A 14,853-nucleotide genomic window follows, 5' to 3' on the forward strand; every position below is an offset into this window, starting at 1 on the left:
ATTGAATGTCTGACTTTCCCCCATTATTGGCAGCARTTTTATTGTTAACAAGATAAATGTTTAATACCAAAAGTTTGAAGGAGTCRGTAACTGAGGAATGAATATAATCAAATTATTGTGGTTATTTCTACACCCCTTTTTGCATTAGTGGATAGGGCATTTAAAATATGCATATTTCTCATATAGAATTACTTAATTGAAATRGAAATACATTGTTGTGTATCTGCAGTAAGTATTTGATTTGATTTTAAAATACAAGAAGACTGAAGAATAAGGAAAAACTTTTTCTTTCAAGCATGAGCAAATACTATACTGACTTATAAGAAGTCATACAAGAAAGGCCTASAAAAAGGCCCAAACTATTCTATAATTCTGTGTATGTAAATTATCCCCTCACTAGTGTTTGAGTAGTTTTTAATGTTTGTTTTAACATATATGAGGTATTAAAGATTCCAAGTTTCTCATATGCTGTGGATTAATAACTCCGGTCAAACTTAACAAGTTCCACACAGGAAATATAAAAAGAACTAAAGTCTCMCTCAGTTTTCTCTACCTTATGGTAGTCAACAAAGACACCACCCATGAAAGAAGACTTCCAGGACTTAACTCTATTTTAGAACTACCAGGCTTTCCCACAAAAGAAATGTTCTATGTACTGCCACACCAACTGAGCAGCTTGAATACGATAATGCATATTTAGATGCRGCATCTGGTTTACCTTTAATTTTCTGCAGCTTAAGAACTTGAAAATAGCCCACCACCAACATGCAATTTGAAAAAGCCGCCAGTCTTTATAATTYATCTGTTAGTATTAAACAGCTGCTGAAAATGTTTGTGATTATTATCTTTTGTATATTCATGTTGCCCAGTCATTACATTGTCAAAATTGCAGCATACRTGGTGTGTTCATTCCATCAAAATATTCTGAGTCTTCAAGAGTATATGGATCTGMTGTAAAACATTAAAATTTAGTCTGCTGTGGTAGAAAGAAAAATCAAATTGTGATTATATGAAAGTAAATGTCTTCATTGTCATCGAGCATGATTTATATAAATTTCAGAAGTATCACTAATTGAGAAATTTCTCACTCAAAATACTTACTAAATGATAATAGCACAATTGTAATAATTTAAAACTGACTTTCAGTCTCAGCTCGAGTAAATTATTTTTTTTCTTTAAACCTTATGGTAAACTAATGAGCAAAAATTGAAATCTAAGTAATTGTGTGAATGAACTTGTTTCTCTTTGCTTGTTTGGTAAGAATATAGAGGTACAAACTGCAAAGTCAAGATTTGGTGAACATCATGAAATTGAACTTCTGGAAGAAGGAAAAAACATGAAAGAAAAAGCATTTATTGTTGCACAATGTTTGGAAAGAAAGGAGGAGAAAGTTCGAAATCATGCAAAAGCACATCGAAGCTTGATTTCTGAGGATGATGCAGTTTCAGGGATGACTGACCTACACCAAAGACCAGATAAGACATTGAAGAAAAATAAAAACAAGACAAACAAAACAACTTTGGAATTAGATAGCAAATTGCCACCAAATGTGATTCAAGAACTAAATACAGTGCTTCTGAAGAACAGACCACTTCATGAAACCTCCAGCTGATATCCTGAGTCTGAAGTGTAATACTTGTATATACATAAATATTTGTGCCTGTGAGTGTATTTTCTGTTCAAAAGTAGTCTGTTTTGATGAGTGTACAGTGCAGAAGAAATATAACTTGTTTATATGCAGCTATTGATTTTGTATATATGTATGCCCCATGTTATAATTTAAGATTGAACTGGGAGAACTGATTATAGAAAACTCCTGAAGTTTGGAAATTTTTCTGTGCAGTGCAAGGACACCAGGGTTTTGTCTATTTTTTTTTGTTTGTTTCAGGTTTTGTTTGATACAGGGATTTTAAGAACTGTCAAAAGCTTTTGTTCTGTTTGTACTCTGTACCACTTTGTAAGTACTGGAGAGATATTTCTCGAAGACAAGATATACTTTGAAATTCATACTGTAGGCCTGCAGTATTTTTGACTGTCTAACACTATAAAAAGTAGGAATATTGATTTGAAATTGATTTTTGGTTGGTTTTGTTTGGTTGGTTTGTTTTGGGATTTTTTGTTTCTTTGGGTTTTGCTTCTTTTGTTTTGGGTTTGTTTGTTTGTTTGTTTTGATTTGATTTAAGGAGAAAATTAGTATTTGCTTCCATAGATTTGTCCTCTGACAAAGCTTTATATAAAAGAATCAGAAGGGAGAGAAGTGTGGTAGATGAGACTGTGTTTGTTCCTGTATCTTGAAACTGTGTCTCTGTGGTGTGCACCTGATTAGGACATCTAAGTAAAGAGAATACTGAGGAGGACAAAAAAAGTCTTAAAAGCAATATCTAATTTCAGAAGGTATGTGAATTAGAAGAGTAGCATCATCTCTGTGCTCAGTGGGCTGAAGTACTTTTTTAAACAGGCCTTGGTTAGCTCAGGGTGACAAAGGCAGGCTTTTCTACTGCTGTTTGGATAGAGCTTGCTTGGTGCTAACAACATTGCTGACCTCTCATGAATATTTAGTATTTACGTGAGAAAGTAATTCCCTTAAGAAAAAATGGTCCCTACACAAATCAGAATGGCACCAGCACAATTAAGAAGTGCCAAATCCTAAATGTGGGAAGAAATTTACCTCTTTCTTTATCATGAGGACAAAGGTGAATAGTGTGCTATTTGCAGGGACTAGGAAAYGCTTGTGCTACAGCCATAGCGCTGCTCTTCTGAGTGTGAGGACAGGTCCCAGGGTTGAGAGAACTTGCTGCCTTCTGAATATGTAGGTAGCAGTTCCTGAAGAAACGTGGTTCCACCAAACGTGGAAGCATAGTACAGCTTCTTTGATTTTTTAAGCCCAGAGTTCCTTAAGTTTAAAAATCAGCATTTCTCTTCAAAACAAAACCTATTCAAGGAATGAAATTATTTTCAGTTGTTTTGTAGACCTTACCCTCACTTACCYCTCGGGATTGCCTTCTTATCTGGTGGCCTATCCATTTTTGCTGTGTTCCATAGCRGCTGGATGGCAAAAGGCGCTGTCTGGCTGAGGCTGTTTGCAGTGTTGCCGCTGCTGTCTGGGTGAGCAGCRGGAGCAGCAGAGCGGAGCGCTAATGAGCTCGCACGGCGCGTCTGCTTCAAGGGAGGCGCTCRTAAGAGCATCTGCTCATTTTTACTCCTGTCCCTTTTGTGCTCTGACTAGCCACACTGCCACAGATTTTCACCAGCCTTTTCAGAACTTACTGATGCCTTTAGTGTTTGATGGGAATTGGCCAGATCTCTTAGAGTAGAAGGGAGGAAGCGCCGAAACAGAATGCTCACTGATTCCCCCTTCTATTTTTGGTAGTCACAGGTGCTGTAACATTTCTCACATCATTTACTTCTATTCTTGATTGCATTGAGCAACTTAATTGGAAAAATAATTTGTTTGATTGAAGAAATTAGACAAGTGACTCAAATAATATATCTGGCAACTCTGCTAGGAAGCACAGAGAAAATTAGATCAAACTGAAATATTTTATAGTTGTGTTTATTATTCTGGAATGTAGCACTGACAAAGCAAGTCTAGGCTTTCAGACTTTGCATTTACCTTGACCAGTTAAAACTGAAGCAAGTGTGTAGGTTTTAATTTTCCCAATGCACTATTGACTGTTTTGCTACCTTCAATTTGTAAYTGATACTCTTCTAATCATTGAGGCCTTGTCTCAAGAATGCATATCAGCCTGAACTTAAACTGTATTGATTAAAGCTGGTGCTTAATGTTAATAAACACATTCTTAAATGCTGATTTGAACTGGGGCCTAATGCCAGCTGGAGAAATTACATTATTTTCTGTCAGACTGGACCTGAATGTGCTATTTACAATKGTACTTTTATTTGCAAATATTTCTCAGTATTGAGTTATGGTTCCTATATTGTTTATATTTTTATTGGGTCCTTAAAAATGACATTCACTTCAGTGCTGAAAGCSTCATGCATCATTTAAGCTCCTACACTAATGGAATAAATGGAGCAATGGAAGGGTTTTGTGCATTGAAGTGAATATATCCATGAAGAAAATGGTTTGTATATTTTTATTGGATCTAAGGACTACAGAAACACTTGTTCTATTTCAAAACCATATCACAGAYAAAATAGCTGTATAACTGCTGCTAAAAGGCCCTAAAAATCAAGAAGATATTTAATAGAATGTGTTTTAATTTGAGCTTGTATGTATACCTACACAAATCCACGTATATGTGCATACATCTATGTGCATGTTCACAGGGACACACTGAATGGTGACAGTATTAACATAAGTAAAATTTATTTGAGTAAATAGAAATTAACTTTACAATTAATTACTTAAAATAGATATCAGAGTTTTGGGCTAATCATCCAACACATTATTGCTGCACTACACATTTCAGACTGATTTAAGACCCACAGAATAAGTGTGGTTTGTTGCAATATCTTAATGGCTGCTGATCTTTTGTTGTTCTTATGCTATGTTGTGGGCTGGTAAAGGAAGTGTAATTTTCAGAGAATTGTAATTATTTGAATAAATGATATCTCTTAAAACTAGGTGATGGATTTTTTTTTCAGAAAATCAATAAGAATGTTAAAAAAAAATCTGTCTTTATGAAAGGTATTGAATAATCTGGTAAGAGCATACTTTCCCGTCTGCAAAATGAAGTTAARTTGGAGACTGGTGTTTTATGTATGGGCCTGTAACAGTGAGAAGACTGAGATTAAATCTCAGGTTCATAATTACCRTTTTAGACTTCTGCAACCATGATAGGTGTAAAGCTGACATGGAACCATTGTTTATATTGTTTGACATAAAGCCTGTTTTCTGTTTTTGTGTGTGGTTTTTTCCACATTTATTAGGATGGACGAAGGAAGCAACTGAAAACCCAAAAAGAAATATGTGCTAGAATCTTTGTTTTCCTTTTTTTTACTTCAGCTGGATATTGTCTACGATGTTAGACTTTTTCTTCTAAACAAATTTCTAAACCTTTTCTTCTGAGGTACTATTTTGGGATGCCAGTTCAAAAGAGCAGTTTGTCTAATAGATTTTGTGCTTCAGCAGAGACTTCTTTAGTGTGAGGTCAGTTCCACCAACTGAGATCTACAGAGTGTTCATGCAGACCTTACATTCACTGTGTGACTCAGGTTGAAATGCAGTTTTAGCATCAAAAGGTTTTGCAAATGTTATCCAAGAATCTGTCCAGTGAGGAAAGGATATCCCCAAAGATTTCTTCATTTAATGGGGAAGCTTGGCCATATCGTTGATTTTTGTTTCTTCCTTGTGAAGTGCTCTGGGCTGTTCTGCCTAAGGCAAGTTGTTAGGATGCCTCCAGCTCTGTCTGCCAGAGGCACCCCTGGGGTGTCTTTTGCTGTCATGTGTTGGGGTAGTTTTAGAATGCTCTGGAGATACAGGTTTACCTGAGAGTAAAGTTACAGAATCTTTTTTCTCTCTGCTATGATTCTTCTCTTCCTGATACAGTCCTGGTGCAGTTTGTGTTGAGTGCTGCCGGGTTACCACCAGTACCACAGCTCAAATTCCAGATTAAGAAGTCTGAGAAAAAACTTAGGTGCTCTGCTGCTGATGGGGATGGTAAGGWGTAAAAGGTGCAGGAGTAAGGAAGTAAAAGGTGCATCTTTCACTGGCTGTGACACTTTATTATGGGCCTGCCTTGTTAAATCACCTTTCTGATTTTATGTCGTGTTTTCCAGTGCAGTCTGTTTCGGTGGGAGAGTTAGCAATCAGACTTTGCTTGAATCTGAACTAGAGCAGTTATGCTTGAGACCAAATGGAAACTGGAAAAAAAAAAAAAAAAGTACTAACTGAAGTCCCTGTTTTAAGCACAGAATGTTCTAAAAAATTCTTTTGATTTGGGCTACTTAAGAGAAATTTGTGATTTCAATAAGTTACATTGGGAAACCTGAACCATATATGTGTGGGGTAGAAAGAGACTACGTTGATAGATGTAATTAATATATTTCAGGTTGAATTGTTTGCAGAAATATGTACTTGCAAAACTGAGCTTATTGTGGCAAGACTGACTGGGAAGATTCAGAATTCTTCAACAGATTATTTCTGCTTCAGAACCGCTGGAGAGATTCTCTGTGCTGTCAATAAATGAAGTATTTGTCAAACTCAAGTGTTTTTTGAGACTAGACTGCTCTCTGTAAAATGGCAGAAAGTCTTGCAAAGTGTTTGCAATGGTTCACAGTCAGTTTGGGGATTGCACTGCTTTACTTGCAGCTCCACTGAAAATGGGATCTATCTGCAGTTCAGTTAAGAAAAAAAGCCCTGCTATTTTAGTTCTCATCACTGCAGTAGCTTAACTGTCTAGTTATTGTCTTTCCTGAAATTTCTTTGAGAATATTCCTGTTATGCTTTGTCACTCATCTTTTGCTAGAAATTCATGATGATCTGTGGTACTGATGAGGAAGAAGGATGTGGATGTTAATGCCACAGCTGCAGTAGACAATTGTATTTCCTGCTCACCTGTACATTCACTCCATTTCAGAATTTTTCTTAGTCTACCTCACCTTACTTGAGCCCTGCCTCTTTTTGCTCTAGAATCCTGTTCTTTGTCTTAGACTCTGGAGCATCCTAATCTTTAAGCTGTCTTCTATACACACTCCCATTGTGGTCTAATTTATGACTCAAATTTTAGCCATTTCTGTTTAGATCCCATGAAATCTCTGAATATTTTTTTGCCTTTGTTTGCAGATAGTATGTGCATTACAGTCACGACCATTATGTCAAAGTTGCCTTAACCTTTTCTTTAAGTCCTATTAGAGAGCTTCTCAGTGCTACCATAGGGAAAGGGATTTCACTGAAGTAACACAAAGAGAGAGTTTTAGATGTTGGGCAATAGGTATTCCAAAGTTCTGTAACCCATTATTTTAAATACCTCTGAAGATCTTCTACACACTTACATTTGTAGTCAGCAAATCCGAATGCAAGTTAGGGCAAATGTACTCTTTGTCTTTTAAAATTATTTTAGTTCAGTTCCTTAATGATCCTCTAATATTTATTGTGCCTGGAAGTAAAGAACACAATTTCTTGCAAATTATTCCTTTGGCTACATCAACAGTAAAGTCTTTCCTTTCCAAATGTAATTGGCATTGGTTTGTCCAGTACTGCAGACATTTAGTTTAAGAACTAACAGGTTGAGATTTGCTCTATGTATGAGTTTTATAACATTGTTTTCTCCACATCTACATTTACAATATGCTTAATTTAAAAGCGAATAATGTTTTTGTATTTGGCTGTTTTTTTGCTTTATATGTCTATTTAAATTAGAGTATGATTGAAATATTTCTTCGAACAGACTGTGGTCATTAGCCTTTAGTTTATTGTGTCTTAGTAGTTAATGCTTGTCATTGGTGTCCACCACTTATGTTTGCTTTCAGTGTCTCTTTTTCCCACTGTTAACTCCTTCATCCTACATATTGGAACTGTTAAAGCTCATTGGATGATAAGTATAAACGGCATATAACAATTCTGAGGTCTTCCCAGGGTGTTAAGGTAGAACATTTTTCATGTGTGGATCCTTTCAGGCTTTCTTTGCAGGGGAAATCAGCTTTCATGAGAGATTACTCAAATTTCACATAGGAGAATGTGTCTTGGAGTCTTGTCTTGGTTAAACGACTGAGTAGAACAGCGGCACATTTTGTTCATAATGTGGAGATAGCTGGCTAGTTCCCTTTCTGTGCTTCTTGATCTTACATAGCACAGGTTGGCCAAGTAAATAAGGTTTGRAAATGTTGGCATAGGATCTTTCTCAGTAGAATACAGAAAACCAAGAATGAAGTAGCTCTAAAATAATAATAAATCTGACTATTAGTTTAAGAAAGTTTCTGATTTTACTCATTAAATAGAAAATTCATCTTCACTGCGTTTTCCTTCCAGATTTTAGAGAGAAGTTCTAACTAGCTTGAACTTACTACAAATTTTCAATATTAGTAACAAAGTTTAGTTAAGAAAGTTTATTTTTTCAAAAATAAGATTTGAATAATCTTGATATAGAAAAGGTACTAAAGGTATTTTTTTAAAAAAGACCATTTATGAAAGTTTGCTTTCATATAAACTTGTTACATCATAGCAGCATTAACTTGTTTAGTCCTCTCTTGTTATCCCAGAACACTATCCCAGTAGTGTCCAAGGATAACAAGCATATCTGGTGATGATTAGTGATCTTTTTTAATGTCAGTTATGAAAAACATTCAGTTTCCCACCTATGAGTGAATTAACAAAAGAAGGCAAATTTACACTATTTACCATTTACTCTTGGGGGTTGTAAAAATAACCTGATGGTATTACATAAAATACTACTATTGAGTATATACTGTTAAGATTCCACAGCCCTGAGTATGTTGTTTGCCTAAAAAATGCAACCTTGATTTGTTTTGGCCAGTGAAGAGAAGTTAGTTACAGAAAATCTGCTATTTAGTTAGCAATTAATTTATCTCCAATTGAGTCTCTTGTAGCCACCTCCTCTTTGTCCAGACTACTTGGGCTGGATGAAAAGATATTAACTTAGAACTCCAAACGTACAGCCAGAAATTTAACTTGAAAATTATATTACAAAAAATAACCTTCCTCCTTAATGTGTTTGCAAAAGCTTCCTTTATTGAATGATTTTGAGAGCCATTTTTACTAAACAGAGGGGGGACACCCAGGTTGAAATTCAAATCAGTTTTGAAGTAGGTGAATACTATTTGCCTTAAAATAACTCTTTTTCCATCGGGTGGGTTATGGTGATCAAGCAAATGTTTGAAATTACTTGACTCAAGGTCAGAATTCACTGGCAAGAAATTGCACCTGTGTCTTGCTGAGGACTTCAAAGAAGAATGTTGTCTACATGGTTTCATCAGATTTTTTATTTTGATTATAGAAATGCTGAGGCAGTTCAGGGAAGTAGAATTTAGGACTTACTCTAATTCTCTTCCAGCTTGTGGACACTGTAGTTCTGTGAAGAACACACTGATTTTCCACTTCTGAGCATGTGCTCTGACCTGTACCTGAGACCTGCACTCCTTAGTGATATCAAAAACATACATTAGTAAGTGGTATTTTTTTAGAGTTTTTGAGTTTATTGGCATTCTGGACTTTTTGAGGAATACTGATGAAATCTGTAGCCAGGTAATAGTTTTTTTAACTAACCTTATTTCTTTTCTTGATATATTCCGAAATGATCAGACATATTTTAAATGGACAAGATTTTTGTCTTATTTTCATTAACTAAACAGTGTTAGGGTGAATTCTGATTTGGAATGTTTACATTAAACAGGACCTCCTTCTTCACAGGTACAGGAGTTTTGGTGTGATTTGGTTTTCCTAGGCTAATCAATCATGTCATACAACCAAATATTGGATCTCTGGTAGACATAACTCAGTATGTTTGAAGGTATGTAACAAACCAGAAAATGTTAAGTCCTCTCACACATTACCCATTGGTAACATTTTGTGGCGATGCTCTTATATCTCTTTGGTTTTCATAGTAAAATTTTCATTTCAATTAAAAAAGTGATTCAAAGGTATTTTATAAATTTACTAACACTTTTCATTCAAGTTTTTCTTTCAAGTTTCTATTTGGGCTTTTTAATGAACAGACACAGCAGTCAGTGTTTTTTTCTGATTGCACTAAGCGACACCAATGAAGAGATGAACTGTGTTTGTATATGCCTTATTTCACCCTTTCTAACACCTCCATTTTCAACACCTTTAAATATTTCTTAATTTATTAAATTAAGAATGGTCAGATTGTTTTCTGGTGCACTCATGCTTCCTTGTTACTACTTAGCAGCAGTGAAGTGAATCCTCCTTATTCTTGCCTGTTGTTAGCTGTTCAGAGACTAAAAATAACTAATAAAAATTAAAGACAGGCCTGTTGCCTCCAAAAGTACATTATGCTCTATACTGCCCCTTTTAATAAATGTTTTTATCTTCTTAGCTCTTGATATTCACCTTTCTATTCCCYGATGTATCATTAGTGAGAAGAACACATAAAAGTGGATCCTTCCCTCATGGCCACACAAGACCCTGTCATAAAATTGCAAACTCTCCATTCAAGTTATCTCTTTGCAATTAATGAACTGTGAAAAGAAATCGCACAGTGAAAGAACGCAGCTTCATTTATGATTAGGTCTTAAACAGAAGGCCAGGTTATATGCTACTTGGATTGCAAAAATTACTTACTTTCTCCTATTATATTTTTATTAGCAGGATAAAATGTCTAGTAGGCTAACAGGAGTAAAAATTCTGAATGCAAGTRAAATGATATAGTCTTTATTCTGAGTAAAACAAAGTCTTATGAACATTTTTACTTATATTCCATTTTCAGACAAYAACTATAGTTTATTAGGAAGCTAGAGCTCACATCACCATCTGCTTTCARTAACAACTTTTGAATGAATACGTAYACTAGAAACTATTTTCTTTCYCAGAATCAGAACTTTTTGCCATAGATTTCTAGAAATAAACTAGATTTATATTTTAAAGTAATTTTTATTTTCTTTCAAAGTCAGTTAACTCAAGTTAATTGACAATTATCTGAACCATGAGAAAGCTTTTACCACAAAGGCTGACACCTACTGCATTCAGCATGCCGTACATTTTACATGATTGAAAAAAATTTGTGTTGCCTCTTTTAAGRCCAAATGCTTCTTCTGTTGTTCCCTGATATTTGTGTGCACTTTGTTTTCAGTTGTTGAGCTCCAGACTCCAGTGGAAAAGAAAAATTTCAATTTATTTGGTGTTGCCCTAAACACTTACAAGTGAAGGAGGYGAGCTGCTTATAAGAGGTTTCAGAATAAGATGATGAACTGGTTTGACAGCAATAAAAGTTCCCTAGGAAGCTGCATCTGTGTCTTCAAGAAATGATCAAGGTCATCTCACTCACTCTACAATTTGATTCAGGCCCCCAAAGGTTAATGTCCAGTACATTAGGCATGTTATAATTGAACTGTTGAGAAGCAAAATATTAATGAACTGCCTTCCCTTTGGAAGTAATCTAGGTTTCTTATTACTAGCACTGGCAGCATTCTTGTTCTCAGCATCTAATCGACACTTAATGGTGCTCTCTTGGTGTCTCTAATTTTCCATAATTAATGTGCATGTAAAATGAATCTTGTAAATATTGTGTGCTCATATACCACATGCTGAATAATGTAAGCAAGCTATTATAGGTTGCTTATTTTTGTCCCTTGTGGTCTCTGTATCTCAGAACTCTGCATTAACWTGGAGCTGTGAGGGAAAAATCTACCAGGCAGTTCACCTCATTGAAAAGTATAACCCAGAAACAATGAAAAAATTCTGCAGAGCAAAAAGATCAAGTAGGTTCTTTTTTTTTGTTTGTTTTTCCATTCCARACCAGTCTAGTGAATGATAGATTGCAGAATTTTCAACTGACATGTATTAGACTGATATGTAGGATATTTACAAATATACCTCTCCAAAMTAATTATGGTTTTAATATCTAAATGTCTTGCAGATGGCCTTTGTGACTACTTAGGAAAGCAAGAGTTCTCCACTCTTGTAATATCTAATGAAATTATGAAGTAAAAATATAAATTTTATAGCTTGTTGAAGTTATATTGAGGCACTCTACCAAGAGGAAACTTTTTTTTTCAGTTTTAAGTGTGGGCTGAGTTTCCAGAAAATGAAATATCAGGTCATTAGAAATATCAGAAATTTGTTGTACATTAGAGAATCAAAAATTTATTTTAATTTTTTAAAATCTTTTGTATCAGTCTTCATTCTTCAGTGCAGAATGCTGGCTTAATGTTATTGTATTGGATAACTGTGATTAAAGGAACAAAGATTTTCTCACCTTATTATTGTGCTGCTATTATCTTGTATTTAATTCTGCTTGCCTTGTAATCTTTACTGTGTTTAAAGAACTTTCAGTGAGACAGGTCAGGGAGTCTCAGYCCTCACAGCAAATAGATACCATAAGAGTGTCATCTTTTAACAGTTACGTTTTTAATAAGCGCTTTTCCAGCTGCTGCTTGTAATATACAGTCTGTTTCATGGAAATCAAATGGAGTCTTCATTTTTTCTGATTGAAGTTAGAAAGGGCTTGCTCATCAGAATTCTGTACCAGTTCTCTTTTTTCGTCTCTTCATTTATCATCTGCCACTGGAAATTACATGAAGGTTGAATCTAGGTCCATGCAGCAATCTGGCAGCTAGGGTGCCTTATTTTCATACATTTTTCCGCACAGATTCAAATAAAAATGAATTTTAAAGTAGAGGAAAAAAAATATAGATTCAGCTTAATTGAAAGAAAACATAYAGAGTCCTGGCTACAGCAAAGCATTCTGTATATGTAAATAAATGGCAGTTGACTATTGCATGTCTGTTATAAACTTGAAGAAAATGGTTGTCTAGCAGACTGGTGACATTTACACTTTTGTGCTTATACTTGTACATTTTGAATGAAAATATTTAATCATGGCACTTCTCTTTGCATTTCATCAATTATTTCTCTGATGCTAATGCCCCTTCTGCTGCTGTCAGTTGCTATGTATGGGTGTATTAAATGTATCGAAGCTGCTGTCATGGCCCGTGGTTAAGCTGRTAGCAGCTTTGTTCTTGAAGCCAGTTTGATTGCATTGTTGTGGAATGCCAGCTTGACCTTTCTACTGTGTCCATTTTCCCCTTCCTCCTGGTTCCTCTTTCCCATGCTTCCTAGAATTACCAGGAGAGAGGTTCCTTCAGTCCCTCTGACCCATTTCTAGTGTCAGGTCAAATTAGGGCCTCTCCATCCTACACAGWCTGGGAAATGGTCACACAGTTGCCAAAACATTGGTGGAATGTTACAGGGGTCAAAATTAGTAGTGATATTTTTGAAACAACAATGCAGAGATGAGAGACAAATGCCTTCACTGTCTTTTATGGGTTTTTTGAAGCTCTTCACCACACAATGAGTCAAGAATGCAACGTGTTTTTAGTGGCATAGAGAATTTTGTTGATTTGTGGGTGACAGGRAGATAGAAAAAAATGTTCACCATTATTTATGCATTAATGGAGAAGAACTGAATATATTAACTCAAACACCACCACCCCCACAGAAAACTCCCCTGCCTGTAGAAAGCAGTGGCTGTTTCTGAAACGTTTTTAAAAAATTTTGTCTCARTTCTCCATGAATGTTAAGTCCTGTCTTAAAGTATTATAGAAGAAATATGAATCAGTTAGTRTTTGAACACAGAATTATTTCAGTCCTCTCTGAATTATAAATTAATATTTAAAGTTTAATGAACCAAATATTTAATTTGCTAATAATTTTCATTTTCAAGCTGTTTTCTTCAAAAAGGCAAATTGGCACATGTTAAACCTTAAATCTACAAGAAATTCCAGTATTGTCCCCATGTACCAAAATGAAATAAAATCTTTTTTATTGACATACAAGTGTTAAATAATTTCATGTTCAACACAAAAGGAAATCAGTATCTTAACTTACAGAAAGTTATTAGCATCCTATTAAAATCCAGTTAAGAGAAAAATTGAATGGTATTCCTAGATAAACCTTCCTTCTTCATGCCAGCAATGCAATTTGGAGACCTGGTGATAATGTATTTGAAGATGGAATGTTGATACAATTCTTTTCCTGTATTATAGCTGCCTTAGAGCACATTCATTTTTTGTGGTGCCTCACAGTGACCTCACACGAGCGAGGTCTGAATGTTGAACAATCTAGATAGGAAACACGATGCATATTGTTGTATGCTGCTTATCTAATGTATATTTTCTTCTTTGTCAGCAAATTCATAACCTTTAAGAAAGGCYTATGTAAAGTTATGAAAGGTTGTTTCCCCTGTATGTAGTTTACTGCCAAGAATCAATTGATTTTATGGTGAAGGGCTGTTCTAAAATATATTTTCTAAATTTTGTGCTGCAGAGAGAGTTTGGGATAATTGAGTCGCTTGGAAATTTAGGCTTTCAAACAGTTCCTTTCTTTTACGCTGAATATCTTGGTTTTACCTTTAGCTAWGAAAGATTATCTAGACTTGGAATACTGGCAATCTACTTCTGTAGAGCAGAAGATAATTTTRTTTCCTAGATTTCTCTGCTCTTATTTCAGCAGTAACAGTTGCAGATAAGTGAAGGTCATCCACTGCTAATAGAAGCAATATAATGTTTATCCATTTTCCATTTCTAATCTGGGCACTAAATAGAGTTAGTATTTTCTTTCTCTGTTTTTTTTTTTTCCTTTAATACTGCACCCCTGTTACAAGGAAATATCTTCCCCAATATTGAATTTCTCCACCACAAAATGGATGGTTAATGGATGAGATGATTCTGCCAGRTTTTGAACTGGAGGAGATTCAGCTATTACAAAACTAAGTAATAGTCTCCTCCCTTCCCCCTTAACAAAATCAGTAAGTACAGCAAGTATAAAACAGTGTAATACTCTATAATATTAAAATTGATAGCACAAGTGTTTAAAATATTTTAGAAAACATATTCCTAGACTGATTTCTCATATTAACACCCTATTGCTTCACATGTAGTCTCATCATTCCATATGCATCAGGCAAATAAACCTAAAGTGTGGAGAAGGTCTGTAAACCACTAGAAAAAGTAGTGCATAAAATATTTTCAGGTAATTATAGTGCAAATTTCGAGCTGCAGATTGTAATGTGCATTCAGGCTATGGTCATATTTAATACATCACAGGCATAAAATTTGTGTTTTGCTAAGTCTTACATGCAAAGAGGTTTTCATGTAGTTTTACTTTATAAATAATGAATGAAGGTGAGATAATGATGTCCATGATTAGGTGTGCTGGCAAGGGTGACTCATCAATCCTAACTCAGCCCTGTGGAA

The 14,853-nt window shown here is 35.0% G+C and overlaps 1 protein-coding gene across 3 annotated transcripts in view; it reads left to right on the top strand.

Moving 5' to 3' along the window:
- ARAP2 (ArfGAP with RhoGAP domain, ankyrin repeat and PH domain 2) overlaps positions 1 to 12,421 on the top strand; it is a 127,160-nt gene extending 114,739 nt beyond the window's left edge. For all 3 annotated transcript variants that reach the window (XM_057371671.1, XM_057371672.1, XM_057371673.1), the window contains one exon: positions 1,262 to 12,421. In XM_057371671.1, coding sequence (XP_057227654.1) covers positions 1,262 to 1,612 — 351 coding nt within the window. In that variant the 3' untranslated portion in view covers positions 1,613 to 12,421. The remainder of the gene's footprint in view (positions 1 to 1,261) is intronic.
- The last annotated feature ends 2,432 nt before the right edge of the window (positions 12,422 to 14,853 follow it).

Source organism: Malurus melanocephalus, unplaced genomic scaffold (assembly GCF_030028575.1).
Source record: "Malurus melanocephalus ecotype Western Australia unplaced genomic scaffold, MMel_1.1 scaffold_151, whole genome shotgun sequence".
Lineage (NCBI taxonomy): Eukaryota > Metazoa > Chordata > Aves > Passeriformes > Maluridae > Malurus > Malurus melanocephalus.